The 24,107-nt window shown below is 37.9% G+C and overlaps 1 protein-coding gene and 1 pseudogene across 4 annotated transcripts in view; both read right to left on the minus strand.

The window, feature by feature from the left end:
• Nucleotides 1–20,133, minus strand: part of LOC103351928 (transmembrane protein 182) — a 96,474-nt gene extending 76,341 nt beyond the window's left edge. For all 4 annotated transcript variants that reach the window (XM_070067072.2, XM_089324141.1, XM_089324140.1 and 1 more), the window contains exons 1-2: nt 19,860–20,133; nt 11,570–11,690 (exon numbers count right to left, since the gene is read on the minus strand). In XM_070067072.2, coding sequence (XP_069923173.1) covers nt 11,570–11,690; nt 19,860–20,015 — 277 coding nt within the window. In that variant the 5' untranslated portion in view covers nt 20,016–20,133. The remainder of the gene's footprint in view (nt 1–11,569; nt 11,691–19,859) is intronic.
• LOC138847683 (pyruvate dehydrogenase (acetyl-transferring) kinase isozyme 1, mitochondrial-like) lies at nt 1,988–11,548 on the minus strand (annotated as a pseudogene).
• Nucleotides 20,134–24,107: the final 3,974 nt, after the last annotated feature.

Genomic DNA, 24,107 nt, shown 5'->3' on the forward strand with positions numbered 1-24,107 from the left:
AAGAAACTTCAGTATTTATCCCTTCACATGTCTACTTCAGCACCACACCAGTTTTAATACATAGGCCTGACATGTCAAGGCTGTGAATCTCATTTATGTGTCAAATCTATAAAGCTCACAAACATTGATGAACTATAGTCAATTGTGGCAAACAAATATCCAAGAGAAAAATCAGTGGGGAACAATTAGTTTTATGTACAAACAGGTTTATAAGCTTTAATAAGTGTGTGTTGGTGAAAAACAGCATTCAAATGGCTGACATTGAATGAAAATCAAAGATCCACATATAAATATGAAGGAAAGTTGAACTGTTAGTTTAAAAATGACAAGATTATAAATAATCATGAATTAAGATCTGGATATGAAATAATGGTAAACAGAAAAATTGTACCCCAAAATACTAGAGGTTTGCTATTCTTTTTTATTTATTTGTTTGAGAGGCAGAGTTACAGAGAGAGAGAGAGAGAGAGAGAGAGAGAGAGAGGCAGAGAGAAAGGTCTTCCATTCCATGGTTCACTCCCCAAATGGCCAGAATGGCTGGAGCTGCGCTGATCTGAAACCAGGAGCCAGAAGTTTCTTCCAAGTCTCCCACGTGGGTGCAGGTGCCCAAGCACTTGGGCCATCTTCCACTGCTTTCCCAGGCCATTTGCAGGGAGCTGGATTCAAAGTGGAGCAGCCACTGTATTGTTCTACTTTTTGCTAATTATGAATAATGCAGCTCCATATGTTAATGTGCAAATTTTTGTGTGCCTTGTGTTTTCATTTCTCCTAGATATGAACTTAGTAGTAGAATTGCTGTGAGAAGCAATAACTGTATGTTTAACTTATTGAGGAATTATCACTTTCCCAATGTGACTTTACATTGTCACCAGTATTGTATGAGGTTCCAGTTTCTCCACATCCTTCTCAGCAATTGTTTCTGTCTTTTTGTTTATATTCATCTGAGTTGGTGTGAAGTAGCATCGTATTGTGATTTCAATTTTCATTTCCCTAATTAGGTGTTGCAGGTGGCAGCTTAGCTCACTGCAACAATGTGAGCTCCAGTGTTTAGGAATTTATCATACCCTTTTTGGAGCATTCGTACATCTTGCTTAGAGAAATGTCTGCTCAGATAGTTTATAAATTTTAATTGGGTCAATACTCTTTTTAAACTGAGTTTTTAAAAGTTTTATTTAATTTACTTTTTTTATTTGACAGGCAGAGTTAGACAGTGAGAGAGACAGAGAGAAAGGTCTTCCTTCTGTTGGTTCACTCCCCAAATGGCCACTACTGCTGGTGCTGCGCCTATCCGAAGCCAGGAGCCAGGTGCCTCCTTCTGGTCTCCCATGTGGGTGCAGGAGCCCAAGCACTTGGGCCACCCTCCACTGCCTTCCCGAGCCACAGCAGAGAGCAGGACTGGAAGAGGAGCAACCGGGACTAGAACCCGGCGCCCATATGGGATGCTGGTGCCACAGGCGGAGGATTAACCAAGTGAGCCACGGTGCCGGCCCCAAGATTTATTTAATTTAAAAGATAAAATAACAAAAAAGGAAAAGAGATGGAAGGGAAAGAAAGGGAACGGAGGGAAGGGGAGAGGAGGGAAGGGAGGGAAGGGGAGAGGAGGGAAGAGAAGGGAAGGGAGGGGAGGGGAGGAAAGGGGAGGGAAGGGGAGGGAAGGGAAGAGGATATCTTCCATCAAGTTGTTCACTCCCCACATGGCTGTAACAACCAACCTAAGCCAGGCTGGAGCCAAGAGCCAGGAATCCCATCTTGGTCTCTTGCATTGGCGGCAGGGGCTGAAGCATCTGGGAGGGATAGAGGGAGGGAGGGAGAGAGAGTAAGAGAGAGAGAGAGAGAGAGAGAGAGAGAGAGAGAGAGAGTGCTTCCATTTGCTGATTCACACTCCAAATGGCCACCACAGTCAGCTTGGCCAGGCGGAAGCCAGGAGCCAGGAGCTTCTTTTGGGTCTCACACATGGGTTCATGGGCCAAGGATTATTTTATATAATTTACTTCTGAACACCACCTATTTCAAATTTAATACAAAACCCACATTTGGATTTCCCAAGTGTCATGTCTTCTGGTTCTCTGTTTGGGACACAACAGTCATCATCCCCATGGTTGGTGTTATATTTTTCCAGGCAGCTTTGTTATACACTAAAAGTCTTTCTATTGATTCTGTTGACAAAACTTTAATGTACATAACAGAATCCGTCCCATAGCCCTGTAAGAAAAATAGATTTACATCTCCTTGGAAGTACTGTGCATAAAGATATGATATGGGCAATTCATAATCAACACCAGCCAGGGCACTGCTTGGGAAGTCTGAATACCAGTATAGGGTGCAGTTGAATATCTGTAGTTGAAGAGCCTTTCCTTTTTTCTCTAAGGGACACCACTTCCTTGGTCACTCATCTTCACTATAAATCTTTGTATAATCTGAGTATAATGGTTTGTTAGCCAGTGTAATAGGAGTTTGACTAGAAGGTGTAACAGTTAGCTTTTCATTACTAAAATGAAATGTGTAAGGCAACCAACTTTCTTTTAATTTTTGTTGCTTTGTTTACTTTTTTACATTTTATTTAAGTTATACAAATTTCACATATTTCATATATAGAGATCCAGGAACATAGTGATACTTTCCATACCACTCTCACTCCCACCCATACTCCCAAACTTCTTCCTCTCCCCTCTCCTATTCCCTGTTCCATTCTATACAAAAATCTATTTTCAGCTAACTTTATACTCACAAAATTAACCACACACTAAGTAAAGTGTTCAACAAATAATGTGAAAATTAAAAAAAAAAAACACTCTTCTTCAAGTCAAGACAAGCACTGTTAAAAATCATCGCATCTCAAGGTGTCAATTTCACTCCACGGATTACCTGTTAGGTATTCTATTAGTTACCACAAACCAGGGAGAATATATGGTATGTGTTTTTTGGGAATTGGCTTACTTCACTAAGTGGAATTGTTTCCATTTACACCTATTTTGTTGCAAATGACAGGATTTCATTTTTTACCACTGTGCAGTATTCTATAGTGCATACATATAATAATTTCTTTATCCAGTCTTCATTTGATGGATATCTGGGTTGATTCCATACCTTAGCTATTGTGTTTTGAGCTGCAATAAACATGGGGGTTCAGATCACTCTTCATATGCTGAATTCTTTTCACTAGGGTAAACTCTCAGGAGTATGATTTCTGGGTCATATAGTATGCTTATTTTTAGCTTTCTAATACTTCCATACTGTCTTATACAGTGGCTGCACCAGTTTACATTCCCACAAAGAGTGGATTAGGGTACCTTTTTCCTCCACATCCTTGCCAGCATTTATTGTTTGTTGATTTCTGTATGAGAGCCATTCTAACTGGGGTGAGGTGAAACCTCATTGAGGTTTTTATTTTCATTACCCTGATGGCTTATGATTCTGAGCATTATTACATGATCTGTTGGCCATTTGAATTTCCTCTTTTGAAAAATGTCTGTTCAAGTCCTTTGCCTATTTCTAAACTGGGTTATTTGTTTTGTTGTTGTTGAATTTCTTGAGCTCTTTATAGATTCTGGATATTAAACATTTTCCAGTTGCATAGTTTGCTAATATTTTCTCCCATTATGCCAGTGTCTCTTCACTTTGCTGAATGTTTCTTTGCTCAAATGTCTACATGTATGTTTCTCTGCCAGTAGCAGTCTGTTTTGATTATAATTGCCCTCTAGTATATCTTAAAATCTAGTATCGTGATGCCTCTGGCTTTGTTTCTGTTGTATAAGATTGCTTGAGCTATTCAGGGTCTCTTATGTTTCCATATAAATTTTAGCATTGACTTTTCCAGATCTAAGAATGTTGTTGGTATTTAATTGGGATCACAGTGAGTCTATGAATTGCTTTTGGTAGTATGGACATTTTGATGATATTGATTCTTCAAATCCATGAATGTGAAATATTTTTCTTTTTTTGTGTCTTCTTCTATTTGTTTCTTTAATGTTTTGTAATTTTCATCATAGAGATCTTTGTCATCCTTGATTAAATGTATTCCAAGGTATTTAATTTTTTTCTTTCTAGGTATTGTCAATGGGATTGATCATAGAATCTCCTTCTCAGGTGGCACATTAATGATAGGATGGTCTGCTCCAGGCTAGGTGAAAATAGTGAGAAAAAAATGTGGAAGTGCATTCTCAGGGGAAAGTCAGAGGGAAAACTGCAGTGGAGATTCTGTAGAAGACGCAGAGATGCCATGGATCTGTGTGGAGGGTCCCGATGAGCAGCAATGGGCACAGACATAACGAATGACCCCAGCAGCCCGGAGCCAGAGAGAATTCCAGCCTTGGAGAGCAAGGTGATATCAGATTGCAGCAGCCCATACCATTGTTGAAATAGCAGGAGAGTGAGCTTAGCAGACTATATTGAATTTGAGTATGGCCCAGAGCCCTGGGAAAAACAGGGTGTTCTCTCACCCAGAGGAAAATGAAAGGGCACATCTATATATCCCCACCACCCCACAACTAGATGAGAGAGGGTGGGAAATAAGTAGGTAGCAGCTGCTGCAGGTGTTGTATGTGCATCGAGCAACTGGCGATGACAGTTGCCATCTTGTCAGCAGAGGCAAATACAAAAGTTCCAGTTGCATTAACCCAGAAAAGGGTGGGGAGAAGGAGCCATTCTGACATTAGTACCAGCTGCAGAGATTCTTGTATGGGCCCAGCATGATTGTGAAATGAGTAGGGCTGCAGCCAGTGGGTACTGTACACACATGTGATCCAGAGATTTTACCAGAGGGGAAAATCTGTGTTCCCCACTGACTTTGAGTTTGGCTGGAAGGATTGACAGGGGGGTTGGGCACTCACATATGATTGTGAGGTGCCCCCAGCCTCTCAAAATATCACAGGATCTGTTGCTTCAGGGCTCAAATCGCCTAGGTAGAGCACCCACAGGCATCTGACTGTGGGAACACCTCAACCTCTCTGTGGATGAGACAGGCTAGTGGGATGGAGTGGATCCTCTGTACTCCATGACTCTGGGAGCCCTAGTTGCTGGGACTGAAAAAATTCTGTAACTGCATGACAGGACACAGGGTGTGACTGGCTCTCTGGGCAAACACTGTGAGTGGCTCCACAGGCTCCTAGCTCGCTGATTACCTGGGTTAGGTCATTATAATGGGATCCATGCTCATGCTGAGGCCTGCACAGATCATTTGTGCATTTCATGCAGAAGCACAGATGAGTGTTGCACCCACTGAGGGTTAACACCTTGGCATTGATCACCTTGGAAGGGAGGAGGTGAGGGTGAGATTGCACCAACAGAAGTGACCATTCCCCCCTTCTATTAATAAGAGAAGATCTACCATGCACAACTTGGATGTCACCCTGGATACTCACCCAACCCTGGAGCACTGACCAGAGCTCCTTAGACACACCCAGCACAAACTTTCAGTATTCACCGAAAGAGCAGATATTCCACCAACTAAAAGGCATAGTTTAAAGATAAATGCCATCAGAGCAAAAAACACACAAATATCTCCAAAAATGCCTAAAAACAAACACAGAAATTCAAGGAACAAGATTATGGAAGACAACATGACGTCCTCCACACACACACACACACACACAAAAGCTCATAATAACACTTCAATATGAGAATGAGAAGATGAAGCGATTGAAGAAATGTCGGAAATGGAATTCAAAATGTCAGTCATAGGATTACTCAGAAGCAGTGAGAAATAAATCTATGAATTAAAGAAATTTATACATGACATGAATGAAAAATTTTCCTATAAAACTGAGATTTTAAAGAGAAATAAAACTGAAATATTAGAAATGAAGACTTGAGGCCTGCACCATGGCTCACTTGGCTAATCCTCTGCCTGCAGCGCTGACATCCTGGGTTCTAGTCCCGGTTGGGGCGCTGGATTCTGTCCCGGTTGCTCCTCTTCCATTCCAGCTCTCTGCTGTGGCCCAGGAAGGCAGTGGAGGATGGCCCAAATGCTTGGGCCCTGCGCCTGCATGGGAGACCAGGAGGAAGCACCTGGCTGCTGGCTTTGCATTGGCACAGCATGCTGGCTGTAGTGTGCTGGCCGTAGCGGCCATTCGGGGGGTGAACCAATGGAAGGAGGACCTTTGTCTCTCTCTCTCTCTCTCTCTCTCTCTCTCTCTCTCTCACTGTCTAACTCAGGCATGCCTGTCCAAAAAAAAAAAAGAAATGAAGACTTGAATAAATCAAATAAAATGTGGAATATGTGGATATCCTTAAAAACAGACATGGTGAGGCAAAAGAAAGTATACCTGAGCAAGAAGACAAACCTTTGGAAATTTTACAGACAAAAAAGAAAGCATTAGAAAACTTAAAAACATTTACTTATTTATGGTATACTATCAAATGACCAAACATATGGGTCTTAGGAGTTACTGAAGGTGTGGAAAGAGAGAACTGATTAGATAGCCTATTTAGTGAAATAATTACAGAAAACTTCCCTAATTTGGAGAAAGAAAGGGACGACAAGCACAAGTATTAGACTCCTAATAGACATGACCAGAAAAGAGCTTCACCATGACATATTCTAGTCTAACTTTCAACAGTAAACCATAAGGATTCTACAATATGCATGAGAGAAATGCTAAATTACTTTCATAGGATCTCCAATTAGACTCACAGCAGACTACTTACTAGAAACTCTAAAGGATAGAAAAGAATGGAGTGACATAGTTCAAGTTTGAAGAGAAAAAACTTAACCTAGAATACTGTACACTTCAAAGCTCCCATTTATGAATTAAGGTGAAATACAAACTTTGAATAACAAAGAGAAATTGGAAGAATTTGTCACCACTCTTCCAGCCTTACAAAAGATGTTTAAGGATGTGCTACACACAGAAAAACAGAAACGTTGTCATCACTATGAAAGAACTTGAAGGCAAAAAAATCGTGCAGTAAAAGTACAAAAGAAATCTAAATTAAGCAATAGGAATATTTATTGGAAAATGGTAGATCCAAGTTGTTACTTATCAATAATCGCCTTGAATGTAAATGGTCTCAACTCTCCAGTTAAAAGATACAGACTGGCTGAATGGACTGAAAAACAAAACCATCTATTTGATGCTTACAAGAAACACACCTCACCAACAAAGATACACACAGACTGGAATAAAAGGATGGAAAAAGATATTCCATGTTAATGGAAAGCAAAAGAGAGCATGTATAGCCATCCTAATTTTAGACAAAATAGACTTTAACACAAACACTGTTAAAAGAGACAAAAAAGAGCACTATCTAATGACTAAGGGATCAATTCAACAGGAAGATGTGGCTATAATAATAAACGTATATGCATCCAATTACAGGGCACCTGGGTATTTAACAGGAATGTTAATGGATGGAAAGGGTGATAAACTCTAATACAATAGTAACAGGGGAGTTCTACACCTCATTTTCATTAATAGACAGGTCAACTAGATGGAAAATCAACAAAGAAACAAGAGGGCTAATTGACACTATGGAACAAATGGACCTAACTTATATCTCCAGAACTTTTCATCCACATTTGCAGACTTCACATTCTTATCAGTGCATGGAAGTTTCTCTAGGGCGGATCATATTCTAGGCCATAAAGCAAGTCTTAGCAAATACAAAAAAGTCAACACCAGGCATCTTTTCTGACCACAATGGAATGAAGCTGAAAATAACTCAAGAATCTAGAAAAAGAATTTGCTAAAGTGGCAGGATATAACATTACCACACAAAAATCAATAGCTTTTTTATACACAGGCAAGTAATTTTTTTAAAAAAAAGTAAGAGATGTGTTTAGGTCACAGTTTGTGCAGTCAACAATAAAATCAAACAACCCTATTGGTTTGGTATTTGGTGAAGGCAGGAAAAAACAATTTTGGGGTACATGCAATAAAAGATCACGTGGTAAGCCAGGAAGCAGAGAAAGCAGCACAGCCCAACTCAAGCTGTTTTAACAACCCTCTCAAAAGAATTGATGAAATAATACAACAACAATTTTTCAAAGATACATCACCAATGACATAAAGACCCTCCCTCTATGGGACTGGCACTGTGGCATAGTAGGTTAAACCTTCACCTGTGGCACAGACATCCCATATGGGCATGAGTTCAATTCCCAGCTGCTGCACTTCTGATCCAGCTCCCTACTAATGGCCTGGAAAAGCAGTGGAATATGGTTCAGGTGCTTTTGTCTCTGCACCCATGATTGAGACCCAGAAGTTCCTGGCTCCTGGCTTTGGATAGGCCCAGCTCCAGCAGTAGCAACCATTTGGAGAGTGAACCAGAGGATGGAAGACCTCACTCTGTATTTGCTTCTCTCTGTCTGTAACTCTGCCTCTCAAACAATTAAATAAATCTCTGAAAAAAAGACTCACTTCTAGGCCCAAATTTTTAAAGATTCCATCACATTCCAAAAATGTCACCCTGAATACCAAGCCTTTTACACATATTCTTGGGGGATAATCCCACTAATATCCAAAGCAAAGTAGGAGGGTATAAACACCATTGTCAACATGTCAATCCATAGTTTTTCTCATTGCCTACTTGGAAAGTTCAAAAACCAAGTAATAGATATGGGAGGGTACATAATTCATTTATGTTGCTGTTCTGATAATTTTGCATTTAGCTTTTCAAACTCTAATTCAAGAAAGCTATAATATAAATCAATATAAATCACACAAACACCTAGCATTTCCAGACCTCTCATAAATAAGTTCTACTACCTTATAGTTCAAATTTATGCTTGCACTATATTTTCAAAGAAATTAAATTTCTTTTCCTTTTCTGCCCAATAAAGAACATAAATGCCCATCAACGGTAGACTGGATAAAGAAATTATGGGATATGTACTCTTTAGAATACTATACCGCAGTAAGAAACAACGAAATCCAGTCATTTGCAACAAAATGGAGGAATCTGGAACACATCATGCTGAGTGAAATAAGCCAGTCCCAAAGGGACAAATACCATATGTTCTCCCTGATCGGTGACAACTGACTGAACACCAAAAAGGAAACCTGTTGAAGTGAAAGGGACACTATGGGAAACGGTGACTTGATCAGCATAGCCCTGAATGTTAATGAACAACTTAATACATTATCCCTCTTAGTAGTTTTTTTGTCTGTTCTACTTAATATGACTGGTTTAATTCTGTAATTAATACACAGTTATTCTTAAGTGTTGAAATTTAACTGAAATGTGATCCCTGTTAAACATAAGAGTAGGAATAAGAGAGGGAAGAGATATATAATTTGGGACATGCTCAAGCTGACTTGCCCCAAATGGTAGAGTTAGAAACATACCAGAAGACTCCAATTTAATCCCATCAAGGTGGCATGTACCAATGCCATCTCACCAGTCCAAGTGATCAATTTCAGTTCGCAATTGATCATAATGAAAGGACTAAGAGTCAAAGGGAGCACATAAGCAAGTCTAGTACCTGCTAACACTAACCGATAGAATAAATAAAGGGGAGAGTGATCCAACATGGGAAGTGAGATACTCAGCAGACTCATAGAATGGCAGATGCCCTAAATAGCACTCTGGCCTCAGAATCAGCCCTAAAGGCATTACGATCTGGCTGAAAAGCCCATGAGAGTATTTCAGGCATGGAAAGCCAAGACACTCTGGAAAAAGATCTCTGTGAGTGAGATCCCAGTGGAAAGAACAGGCCTTCAAAGAAGGAGGTACCTTTCTCTGAAGGGAGGAGAGAACCTCCACTTTGACTATGACCTTGTCTAAACAAGATAAGAGTCGGAGAACTCAAGGGGCTTCCATAGCCTTGGAAACTCATGACTGGAGCATAGGGAGATTACTGATGCCATAGACAGGAGTGTCAATTGGTAAAGTCAACAACAGGAGTCACTGTGCACTTACTCCTCATGTAGGATCTCTGTCCTTAATGTGCTATGCATTGAGATTTAATGCTATAACGAGTACTCAAATAATATATTTCACTTTGTGTTTCTATGGGGGTGCAAACTGTTGAAATCTTTACTTAATGCATACTAAACTGATCCTCTGTAAAAAAAAAAAAAGAAAAGAAAAGAAAAGAAAAGAAACTATCAACTCCCAACTTGACTCTCACTGGGATTAAACATGACAATAGGTCTGATCTGATTTCATCATCATTAAAAAAAATCATCTATTATTTTTCACTTTATGTTTCTGTGTGGGAGCAAACTGTTGAAATCCTTACTTAATGTATACTAAGCTGATCTTCTGTATATTAAGATAATCGAAAATGAATCTTGATGTGAATGGAAGGGGAGAGGGAGTGGGAAAGGGGAGGGTTGTGGGTGGGAGGGACGGTATGGGGGGGAAGCCATAGTAATCCACTATTCGTACTTTGGAAACGTATATTCATTAAATAAAAGTTAAAAAAAAAAGAAGGGAAAAAAAAAGAACATATTCTTAGAGGTAGTATTCTAAGTGAATGAGTAACATTATAACTAAAATGAAATTTACATAGAAATGATAAAAAAGATTCTGGACATTCTATCTGGTGACAGTTTCCATTCTGAAGCTCTCCTTGCATTCAGTTACATGTTGAAAGGACTTTGTTTCATTGATTACACGGTGACTCCATCATTGGATCCTTAAAGTCATAAATAGCTTTAACATCTTTTAACATTTTTATCCTTGAAATTAAGAAGCTCCTGACAACTCTGGATATGAGAACTTTGTGCCAATTGAATTAATGGCATCTTGAGAAGATTATCTGAAATCAGAAAACTTATACTCTTCATTATACTTAATTGCCGATCATTTAATAGCTAAGTCTTGCCACAGAACCATGAATGAGGTCATTTCCTGAGGATTAACTTGTATGAAATCCAGAAAGAGGAATGTGCACAGAATTCCATGTAACCTGGAATACTATGTTCAGACACCTGGCCAGAGAGACAGTCTGAGGTGAGGCTGCACCTGGAGCTAGGATAGGTGGCACACAATCCTGGGGCCAAGCCAGTCAAATGAGTTCCACACAGCATCCCTATCATCAATATTCTCAACGTCATACATCTCTTTAATTGTTTAAACATAGCTTATATGTAACTCAATTGCAACAAATGTTTTGAATTAAAGTCTAGATCCACTAGCTGGACACTTTCTAAGTCAGTCTGTTGTTGCTTTTGTTTTCTATTTTCTGTTCTTAAAAAGTGTGTGATTCTTAAAATACTTAAGAATAAATTAAATGAAAACTCTAAAAATGTGAAGTTTTGAAGTTGTGTGATGTTGCTTTCTTGACTTTAATTCTACTTTAGCAACTTGCACTTACAGTGAAAAGCATGAGTACTTCCTAATGCAACTAAATTATTTTGGAAGAAAATATATTTGGAAGAAAATATGGATGATTTTGAGTCTGATTGTCAGGCAAATATGATCTTACTTGGCTGGATTTAAAATAGTAAGATGACTTCTAGGCAAAACAGAAAATGAAAAGAGAAAGTGTTGCCCTCAACTCTTGGGATATTAATATCCTGTGTACATTGCTGATAATAGATTTGCTTCCATTCCTGTGTAAGAGATATTTCTTAACCTGAGGACATACGTTCAAAACAATCATGTAATAACATCTCATACTCACTAAACCAGTAGCTCCAAACTGAAGTTGGTGGATCGTCTCCAAAAAACCAACACCGCCAGAAGAAGCCTTCATGATGGTATATAACGGATATTTCCTCATAGTTTCTCAAATCTTCATCATACTATGAAATAAAATATTCGTTTTTTGAAATTCTGGCTCCACAAGTGAAATCATGTTTTGCATGGAATTCTACAACATACTGAGGAGATACTATTTATCTGCAGAGTGGGAAATGCATTTATAGGATACACTGCCTGGCATTTATTTTGTAATAAATAGTCCTCAAATAAGTACTCCTTAAATTTTAATGTACACAACCAGAGGCCTTGCTGAACCATACATTCTGGTTTGTTATACACAGATGGAGACCAAAATCCTTCATTTCTAACAAGCTCTCAAGTGATTCCATTTCTGCTGTTTGGTGGATTATATTTGAAGTGGCAAAACAATATTGCTCCAAAATAGAGTAGAATATGTTGATATGTTTTAATGTTTGATGGTGTATATGTAGGGAATCATTATAATATTCCTTCTATTATTGTATGTTTGAATTTTCATAATAAAAAGTTTTAAATAGTGAATTTAAAGTAAATAATAAGTGCAGTAGGCTCAATATATATCTTAAAAGTTCATTGAAAATAGGTATAATGAAAAAATACGCAAATATTTTAAAATGATTGTACCACAAAAAACTTACCTTATAATTCGATTGTTCACACAAACTTTTTGAAGTATCCTCATATATATATTTAAATGACTGGCTACCTAATCATCAATTTAAATGGAAAACATAAGTTTCAAATACTCCTAGTTGCAGAAGGACTCAAGAAAGAGCCCAATGACTTTGTGCAATATAACTGAAGTATTGGTGCTTTATAAAGGATAATATCATTTAACAAAGTGCCCTCCGAAGGTATATATAAATACAACATAAATTTTTGTTCTTCTTAGGTGTTATATAATACCCCCCTTTGAGAATAATCTGCTGCTGCACCTACCGCTGCACCATAATTTGAGTTAAAAATTACAGCAAGGCCTTTTGCCATTCAGTCAGTCAATTGAGACCAGAAGTGGGATCATTTCTACTGCTTATTTAGACTAAGCTTGACCTGACCAAATATCTATACAGAAAAAAATTCCAACCAAGACATCTCCACTGCCTTAAATATTTCAAATTGCTGTGACTGAGACAATCAGATTTGAAAAGTCAAGGCTTGTTTATTCCAAATAACTTATATAAGATGAGATTGACTAACAGAAAGCCTAATCTCCAAGATATATATTTTAGTCTCTGATTTTTTTTTATTTTTACAAATATTTTTATACTTTTTAAGACTCACATTTTTGATTAATGATAATTGTTCACATTTATGGGATGCAATATGACATTTCAATATATGAATGCAATGTGTACTGATCAAATGTGGATAATTAATGTTTTTATCTCTCCTTGTCATTACATTATGATTGGATTATGGAGCTCCCTCTATTTTCTAAGAAATCTGAAGTTATTATAAACACCTACTGGCTGTGTAACACTAGGAAATTATTCCTTCTATTATTTGGTACCCATCATACAAACTCCCTTAACCTACACCCTCACTCATCTCAACATCTAATAACCACTATTATAAATTCATATCAATATTTTAGATTACATATGTGAGGGAGAACATGGATATTTGTCTCTCCATGTCTGGCTTATATCAGTTCTGATAATATCCTCAAGTTGCATTCATTTTGTTGCAAATAACAGGATATCATTTTTCTTTTTTTTTAACTTTTATTTAATGAATGTAAATTTCCAAAGTACGGCTTATGGATTACAATGGCTTCCCCCCCATATTGTCTCTCCCACCCGCATCCCTCCCCTTTCCCACTCTCTCTCCCCTTCCATTCACATGAGGATTCATTTTCAATTCTCTTTATATACAGAAGATCAGTTTAGCATCCATTAAGTAAAGATTTCAACAGTTTGCACCCCCATAGAAACACAAAGCGAAATATACTGTTTGAGTACTCATTATAGCATTAAGTCTCAATGTACAGCACATTAAGGACAGAGATCCTACATGAGGAGTAAGTGCACAGTGACTCCTGTTGTTGACTTTACAAATTGACACTCCTGTTTATGGCATCAGTAATCACCCTATGCACCAGTCATGAGTTTCCAAGGCTATGGAAGCCCCTTGAGTTCTCCGACTCTTATCTTGTTTAGACAAGGTCATAGTCAAAGTGGAGCTTCTCTCCTCCCTTCAGAGAAAGGTACCTCCTTCTTTGAAGGCCTGTTCTTTCCACTGGGATCTCACTCACAGAGATCTTTCATTTAGTTTTGTTTTTTTTTTTTTTTTTTTTTTTTTTTTTTTTTTTTTTGCCAGAGTGTCTTGGCTTTCCATGCCTGAAATACTCTTATGGGCTTTTCAGCCAGATCGGAATGCCTTTAGGGCTGATTCTGAGGCCAGAGTGCTGTTTAGGACATCCACCATTCTATGAGTCTGCTGAGTATCTCACTTCCCATGTTGGATCACTCTCCCTTTTATTTATTCTATCAGTTAGTATTAGCAGGTACTAGACTTGTTTATGTGCTTCCTTTGACTCTTAGTCCTTTCATTATGATCAATTGTGAACTGAAATTGATCACTTGGACTGGTGAGATGGCATTGGTACATGCCACCTTGATGGGATTAAATATTATTCATGGCTGAATAATATTCTATTACATATGTATACCACATTTTCTTTATGCATAAGTTGATGGACATCTTGGCTGATTTCATAAAGGGCATATTTTAAGATCATTTTTATTATTTTCAAGTACATAGTTATTTAAACTATACTTTTTTTAAGAAATATTTTTATTTGACAGATAGAGTTAGACAGAGAGAGATAGAGAGAAAGGTCTTCCTTCCACTGGTTCAACCCCAAATGGCTGCTACAGCCGGCGCTGCACCAATCCGAAGCCAGGAGCCAGGTGCTTCCTCTTGGTCTCCCATGCGGGTACAGGGCCCAAGCACTTGGGCCATCCTCCACTGCCTTCCCCAGCCACAGCAGAGAGCTGGACTGGAAGAAGAGCAACCAGGACTAGAACCTGGCATCCATATGGGATGCTGGTGCCACAGGCGTAGGATTGACCAAGTGAGCCACGGCACCAGCCCCTAAACTATACTTTTAAAATGCATTATCTACTAGAAGTTCTTAGAAAGCTCAATTGAATTAATAGCATATTTTCTAATGTTAATTGGTGCTTCCAAATTTTTGTGGGGATTCAATAGATTCTACCCTTATATCATCTAAATATGATTTATGAATACTGTGTATTCTTTTAATTTGCAGTGTGTAGTATTATAGTTTCAATAATAGTTTGGATGTCCTAAAAATTTCCATGTATTGGTTAATTCTCAAAGTCTCAAATTAATGATTAATGGATTACATTTAATAGTTAATTGATGAAAGTTAGAAACTTGATCTAATATGTTATTTAAGATGTGCGCTCAGTGGGAGGTCTTCAGTTCATTGAGAGAAACCCTCAGAAATTAGGTTCTCACCAAAAGGTTGGTTGCTTATAAGTGCTTAGTGGGCATAGCTTCTCTCACTCCCTTGCTGGCTCTCTCACTTTCTCTCTCTCTCTCTCTCTCTCTCTCTCTCTCTCTGCTTTCTGGTTCACCATATGATTCCCAGTTCCCGTACCAGTCCACCATCCACCACCCTCATCATACTTCAGACCAAAGAGACTCTGTGATTTTGTACTGTTAGCCTCCAAAACCATAAGCCAAAATAAACCTTCCTTCTTCCTAAGTAGCTTCTCTTGTATATTGTAAATTGTCACAAAAGCTGGCATAGCTATTAAGGAACTTTATGTATTAAAATAATGCTGGGGAATGCATTTATCATAATGGTTATCCTATATCAGAGTGCCTGTGTGCAAGACCCGGCTCCACTCATGATTCCAATTTCAGCTAATGCACTCCCTGAGAGGCAACAGGTAATGGCTCAAGTAGCTGGGTCCCTGTCACCCACACTGGAGATCTGGATTGAGTTTCTAGCTCCCAATTTCATTGTTCATCAGCCCCAGTTGTTGCAATTATTTGTGGAGGGAACCAGGGGGTGGGGCAATCTCTGTATCTCTGCATCTCTCTGCTTTCAAAATGAAATGCTAATTATTTGATTAAAATGCTGGAAACTGCAGCATAGCTCTGTCTTATTCATAGTAGTGGAAGCCAAACTAATGTGTTTATGATTTATGTATTTGGTCAATGTAGAGATAGTTTTTAATACTTCTTTTGATCTCCTGACTATGTAATGGGTATATTCTCCCATCTTCAGTTTCCATATATGTACTTTTGTGACATAGTAAAGACCATGTATACGTTAAGAACTGTAGGGAGTGGTGCTGTGGCATAGTAGGCTAAGCCTCTGACTGCAGTGCCAGCATTCCATAAGGGCGCCAGTTTGTATCCTGGCTGCTCCACTTCTGATCCAGCTCTCTGCTATGGCCTGGGAAAGCCCTTGGGCCTCTGTACCCACGTGGGAGACCCAGAAGAAACTCCTTGTTCCCGGTTTTGAATTGGCCCAGCTTCAGCCGTTGCAACTATTTGGAGAGTGAACCAGCGGATGAAAGACCTTTCTCTCTGTCTTTCCCTCTCTGTCTGTAACTCTACCTCTCAAATAAATAAAATAGTTTTAAAAAATATAAGAATGGTAGAAATGTTGGATACTAGACCCAGTTTTATTAACTAAACTCTCCTAGTAGTGAATGCCAAGAAATGATTAAAAAAAAAAAAACAACTTCTGTAAGTAATTATACAGAACGTGGGAGATTGAGAACTCTTGAGCTCAACAATGACCACACATGAAAGCAGTTACACATGAAACTTGTCAATTGTTCCATTTGCTAGCATCTGTGATTAACTGTGTAATATGAGAGAATATGGGTGACAACAGCTAACCAACACAAGATAAGGAATTAGTTTTGGATCAACTTTTTTTTTGTATTTCTGCACTTCAATTATTCTTTTTTTTTAATATTTTTTTTTATTTGAGAGGTAGAGTTACAGAAAGAGAGAGGGAAAGAAAGAGAGAAAAGTCTTCAACCCACTGGTTCACTCCCCAAATAACCACAATGGCCAGAGCTGAGCCTATCTGAAGCCAAGAGCCAGGAGCCAGGAGCCAGGAGCCAGAAGTTTTTCCGGGTCTCCCACATGGGTGCAGGGGCCCAAGGACTTGGGCCGTCTTCCACTGTTTTCCCAGGCCACAGCAGAGAGCTGGATCAGAAGAGAAGCAGCAAGGACTTGAACTGGCACCATTATGGGATGCTGATACCTCAGGCAATAGCTTTACCTGCTATGCCACAGAGCTGGCCACAGAGCTGGCCCCTTCAATTATTCTTGCATGAAACAACTATGATCTATTCTGGGCACAAGTAAAAGTTGCGATGTATAACATCATGGCTTCATATTGTTTTCTGTTCTCTCCATGTGAGTCTAGCACTAACTTCTCATTCTACGTAATTCCATACTAGAAAACAGAAGTAATTACACTAAACTCTAATCAAGTTTTTCTTATTCATCATTTTCACTAATCTCTTATTTCTACTAAGGATCATTCTTAATAGTATTCTTAATAAAGAAACAGTACAGAAAGGGTCCAGAGTAATAATTACCATTATCATCAATTATATTTTAGATTGTTATTTAGATATTTGCTAACTTAAGCAATAATTTAGTGTCTTCTTGGTAACTTGACATCAATATTTGTTGAAAAATATTCCATGAATCTGATTTCTACAAATTATGTCTATGAAATCCACAGATATGCTTATTTTTCTCTTACAGTAAATATGCTTTTTTAAAGATTTAATTTATTTATTTGAAAAACAAGTTACAGAGAGGCAGAGGCAGAAAGAGAGAGAAAGGTCTTCCATCCGCTTGTTCACTCGCCAGATGGCCGCAATGGCTGAAGTTATACCGATCAGAAGCCAGAGCCAGTAGCTTCTTCCAGGTTTCCTATGTGGGTGCATGGGCCTCAGGACTTGGGCCATCTTCCACTGCTTTCCCAGGCCATAGCAGAAAGCTGGATCAGAAGTGGAGCAGCCGGGACTCGTACCAGCACCCATATAGGATGCCGGCACTATAGGAGGCAGCTTTACCCACCACGCCACATCGCTGGCCCCTACAAATACTTTTAATGATTGAAAATTGCCTTTACTCAAATGAATTATTACAGGGAAAATAGAATTGTTAATAAATTTATTTGTTAATAATCATTTACTATTCATAGGATATTAGCTCTGGATATGATCTTTGCTTCTTACATACGGGTGGCAAATATGGTATATATATCATAAACAAATGAAATCATCAGAAAATAGTGGAAAGAATACTGGATTGAAAGAGGGGAAAATCCTGTTTTAGGTACTGTCCCATCCATAAGTTTTGAGAACTTTAAGAGCCCCACTTTCTCAAATGTCAATTAATTATCTGATCTGTAAAATTAATTCAGTAAATTTTCACTAAAAGCCAACCATATTTGTAAGTATTAGTATCAACTGTGTAATGTAAAGGGCACTGGATGGGGAGTGAAGTGAATGGTGCTTATTAAAGCTTGGACTATATGATTTCTGTAATCACTTTCAGTTGTAACATTCTAGGATTCTATTTATTGCCCACAGTACTATTCATAGAAGTCATATATATGTAATAATATATGTAAACTGTATAGGTAGCAGCCTAAGTAATTAATATCATAGATGCCAGGATGGTACCCAATTAGAAAATCTGCCACTAGAAATGTATCCCTTTGGAGCCAGCGTGGTGGCATAGCAGGTAATGCTGCCACCTGCAACACCAGCATATAGGCTCTGGTTCAGGGCCTGGCTTCTTCAGTTCCAATCCATCTCTCCGCTAATGGCCCAAGAAAAGCAGTGGAAGATGGTCTAAGTGTTTGGGCACCTGCACCCACATGAGAGACCCAGATGAAGCTCCTGGCTTCTGGCTTTGGCTTGGCCCAGGAGTGGCCGTTGTGGTCAGCTGATGACTGAACCAGCAAATGAAACATCTCTCTCTATCCCTGTATCTTCCCCTCTCTGCATAGCTCTGACTTCCAAATAAATAAATACCCAAAAGGAGAAATGTATCCCTTTGATCATTAGAAGGCAAACACTGCTGAGAGTGGTACCACCTTAAGACTAAACCATCATCTACACGTTTATGAAAGTTTTAACCAGTAGAAGTTTTTAAAATAATAATGGGTGGGATATAAAGAGCATACATTAGTTAAGAACTGAAGCAATGGAAGCCTTCATGAAATGGAAAATGGCATACGAAACAAAAAATGATGGCGGAGAGAAAACTTTAGCCAACCTCTGAATTTTCTGAGAACCTAAATCAGCACTTCCACACTCCTCACACAGAATAGTCCAGAGAATTTTAGCATGAGCTGTCATCGCCATCTAACTCTCAAAAATCGATTTTGTCTTCAGGGAAGCAATAGCTTTTCTGCTGTAGTGGAGAATTGCTTCAAAGAGTAAATCTTGTTTTTTCTGCATGAAGATGTTACAAAGATTAGTCAATACTAAGTGATGAGTGTAGTTTTGTAATATGTTTATATTTCACTTCCCTGACATCGAAGTTTGAGAAAAGTCATTGGTTCAGAAGTGAACTTTCCCATAAAACTTCTATTCTTACTGAAATAAAGTTGTAACAAAAGAAAATCAAAAGTAACTTTGAGCCATTCTGAAAGAGATATAATGCTTCTTCATAAGAGGCCATCTAAAGAAATGTAATGCTTAAGTTCATTAATAGATAAAATATTTTGCCTTACATCTCTACATTAGCCTTTTTTGTTGGTATAGATATTGATATTGATATGGATATAGATACAGATTTACACGTATATTTCAAGCCTTAGCTTTAAATGTTAAAATAACTAAAAACAAAATCACATCAAGGAAAACATTTTGCAGGATAATAATCCAGATTACCAGGTTTTAATATGTGAAACTAACATGCCTGGCAAATAAACCTGCAACAATATTTATTCAAGCTTTATAAGGTTCAAGTCCCACTTCTTATACTAGTCTTTCCTAAGACATTTATCCTGTGTTCTACATGTCCAAGCTACAAATCAACTCTGAAAAATAGTCACTAAATTTAAAAATAAAACTTACTAAAATTAAAACCAAAAAAAAATCATCTTACACTCCAGAATGTCAATTTTCTAAAATGCAGATTTATTTTATGGGAAATTGTTGAAATCCCATATTTTCTAAAAACTGCATTAGATTTCTGTTTACCTCATCTTCAGTGTCCAAAGTTCCATTGTTAGTATCAAAACTTTCACAGGTCTCCGTTGCAAGTAACCAATATTCTGTTCCAAATGCTACAAGAAACAGAATAATGCCAATAGCACCAATCATTCCTGCTGTGAGAGCAGCAATTCCAGTCTTCATGATAGAACTGGCAGATTTTATTTTTTTTTTGCTAAAATTGCATGCAAAAGAAGCACTTAAATGACCAATTGCTACAGCACGGTCTGTGGGTCCCAAGAGAAGGCACTATTTTAAGACTAGGATTAACATCTTTTTGTGACTGGTCTAGGTTTCACTGGACTGTGGGAGAAGAGCTATTAAAAGCAAATGACCTGGTTCAGTTTAGCCACTGGGCTATACACCACAAACATGCTCCAAAGTTTCCCTCTTCCTTTCCCTCTCCTCAATTTCACAAACTAACTCTAGAAAATAGAAAAGAGAAAAATATAATAGTATCTTTTGTAATGATATCTATAATGGGAGTAAGTGGCTACTTGGAGTCAGGATTACAAATTATTGTGATTATTATTCAATAACTTACATTAAATCTCATTCAGTAAAACCTTCCACAAAACAAAATGTTAATGTTTAACAAAATGTTAAGCACAGCTCTTACAGACTAGTCTTTAAGACTTGGCAGAGAAGCTGTAAGAACTCTTTTTTACAAAGGATGTAAAACTGTAATTTTTCACAATTCCTAAATGAGACTGGTTACCATTTCTTGCGTCTTAGACGTCATGATCAAACTAAGGGTTGGTGCAAGAATTATCCTAGGAAATTATCCAAAAATACATGTACACCAAAAAATTATTTGTTTAATCAGCTTAATACATTTAGAAAAAGAGACTTCATAGACAGTTTGTTGGATCAGAGGTGACTTGTTTAAATGAGAGTGGAAAACTGAGTGGTGGTATATTGTTATGTTAAATGAGTGATCTTTACAGCTTGGATTTAAATCTCATTTACTCTATTTACTAGCTTATGACTTTGAACAAGTCTCTAAATTTCAGTTTTTACACCGTTAAAGTGGTGATGACAGCAATATCTAACTTTTAAGTTTGTTGTTAAGGTAAAACACAAAACATAATGCCTGGCACATCATATGAAACAATGCATCTTTTTTTGAGCACCTTCTTTGTAAACATTTCTGTGTAAGTCCTCTGGATACAAAAAAAAAAGCATAGGATATGAAGTCTGTCCTTGTGGAAACTATTATTGAATAGGAAAAAAAGTACATATTTGGGTCAAATAAAATAATATAGATTATACAATCAAGCATAAAAATTTATTAGCTGAGAGAATGTAAGGTTTGTTGCATACTGGTTACTAAGTATTATGCGATGTTTTATGAAGAATATAATGTTATATAAGACATAATCCTTTATATTAATAGGGGCTATTTTACATAGAGTAAGAGAGTAGGAGAGAGAGAGAGAGAGAGAGAGAGAGAGAAATGTGATATATGGTTCAAAGAATGTTACAGTAGAAACAAGGACCATGAAGGGTTTGGACAGATGGTAGAGACAGGGATGACAGGTGGAGGGACTTGAAGTGCCTGTCTCAGGAAGATAGACTTTGTTTGACTGCCCTGGAGGGCTTTCTACCAAGCCTGGATCCCTTGTATCATATAAAGGGTACAGACACCTCCCCAAATCCTTCAGACTGGCTGACTGAATGCATTATTCTTTAACTGAGTGAAATGCAGCTGGAAAAGCCACACAAAGAACACAATCCAAATATCCTCCATTTGGCAAAGCGCCTGCTGGTACCAGGCCAGGAGAACAAGTTTGTATGAGATTTATTTCCCCTCCTTGTTTTTCAAGGAGGTTATCAGTGGAAGCATTAAAGTAAAAGAATCCTATGAACATTTTCCTTGAAAGAAGATTACAATCATCTTTATTCCCAAGGGTATCTTCAAGCTCTAAGTTTAAGTATCCCAGGATAAAGCTAATGTATATAGCAGCAAAGAGGCCCATAAATCAACCATGAACTAGACTTTTCTGTAGGTGAGCATGTTCTGTCACAGGAAAGTTACCCATTGGTTTTTATAAAAAGAAGTTGTATCAGTGACAAGGAGCTGATAACTAAAATAAGAAAACAAGGCATAGGTAACTGGAAGCTTGTGAAGAATTATATAGTGATAACTGATGTCTCTCAAGCTTTAGAAGCTAAAAAGTGTTGTCACTGTTAAAGTTAAAACAATAACATTTATCTGACCACTAAGTATTTCAAAAAGAAGCACCTGTTAATATGGATTCAACATTCTGTTTTCAATTTACACTGCTACCAGAGTGATAGCTTCCTCTTATCAAAATCAATTGTACCACCCATCACCTCTTTCAATTGTCTTCAAAATAAGTAACATTTCATGAGAAGATGCATTCAGTCCTTAAAGAAACACAGGACAAAACCTTAGTTAATTGCATACCAATATATAGCAAGTGAATGATGTCTTAAAATTAGCTGCTGTATTGTTATTCATTAGCTACATATAAAATGTAGTGTTACCAATCAACTATATAATAAACTCATTTTAACTATTTCTGTTTAATCAGTATATGTGGTATACTTTTACTGAAGAATCATATTAAACTTTGTTAACATTTTGACATCATTGGAGATATAGGTATTAAAGGGAGAGAATGATCCATCATGGGAAGCAGGATACACAGCAGACTCACAGAATGGCAGATGTCCTAAATAGCACTCCGGCCTCAGAATCAGCCCTTAAGGCATTCGAATATGGCTGAAGAGCCCATGAGAGTATTTTAGGCATGGAAAGCCAAGACACTCTGGCAAAAAAAAAAAGACCTAAATGAAAGATCTCTGCAAGTGAGATCCCAGTGGAAAGAACGGGCCATCAAAGAAGGAGGTACCTTTCTCTGAAGGGAGGAGAGAACTTCCACTTTGACTATGACCCTGTCGGAATAAGATCGAAGTCGCCGATCTCAAAAGGCTTCCATAGACTTGGCAACTCATGACTAGAGCCTAGGGAGATTACTGACGCCATAAACAAGAGTGTCAATTTGTTAAGTCAACAACAGGAGTCACTGTGTACTTACTTCTCATGCGGGATCTGTCCTTAATGTGTTGTCCAATGTGAAGTAATGCTATAACTAGTACTGAAACAGTATTTTACACTTTGTATTTCTGTGTGGGTGCAAACTGATGAAATCTTTACCTAATATATACAAAATCGATCTTCTGTATATAAAGATATTTGAAAATGAATCTTGATGTGAATGCAATAGGAGAGGGAGCAGGAGATGGGAGGGGTGCGAGTGGGAGGGAAATTATGGGGGGAAGCCATTGTAACCCACAAACTGTACTTTGGAAATTTATATTTATTAAATAAAAAATAAAAATAAAAAATTATCATTTTATGGACAGTTATGGACACTGTTTTCTAAGTGAGAAATAATAGGACTATCAACCTGGATATTTATGAACTGAATTCTGTTTCAAAAATTTGAATGACTTGTTTCCTTTACAATAACATGAAGATTGGAATACAGTTTGGAGATTCCCCCAGAAACCTGAATATAGCCTTACTATACAACCCAGCCATCCCACTCCTAGGAATTTACCCAAGGGAAATTAAATTGGCAAATAAGAGACCTATCTGAACCTCAGTGTTTATTGCAGCTCAATTCACAATAGCTAAGACATGGAATCAACCTAACTGCCCATCAACAGAAGACTGCATAAAGAAATTATGGGATATGTCCTCTATAGAATACTATACAGCAGTAAAAAAAATGAAATCCAGTCATTTGCAACAAAATGGAGAAATCTGGAAAACATCAGAAAACAATAGGCTGGGTGAAATAAGCCAGTCCCAAAGGGACAAATAACATATGTTCTCCCTGATCGGTGACAACTAACTGAGCACCTAAAAGGAAATGTGTAGAAGTGAAACTGACACAATGAGAAACAATGACCTGATAAGCCCTTGTCTTGACTGTTGAGGAATAGCTTTCTATTTTATTTTTTTTAGTATTTTCTTTTTCTACCTTAATACCATTGGTTGAACTCTTTAATTAACACACGATTATTCTTAGGTGTTTAAATTTAACTGAAAATTGATCCCTGTTAAAAATAAGAGTGGCAGCCGGCGTCACAGCTCAATTGGCTAAACCTCCGCCTGCGGTGCCAGCACCCCGGGTTCTAGTCCCAATTGGGGAACCAGATTCTGTCCTGGTTGTTCCTCTTCCAGTACAGCTCTCTGCTGTG

The sequence above is a fragment of the Oryctolagus cuniculus genome, chromosome X (assembly GCF_051225735.1).
Source record: "Oryctolagus cuniculus isolate XC-2025 breed Fujian yellow rabbit chromosome X, ASM5122573v1, whole genome shotgun sequence".
Classification (NCBI taxonomy): domain Eukaryota; kingdom Metazoa; phylum Chordata; class Mammalia; order Lagomorpha; family Leporidae; genus Oryctolagus; species Oryctolagus cuniculus.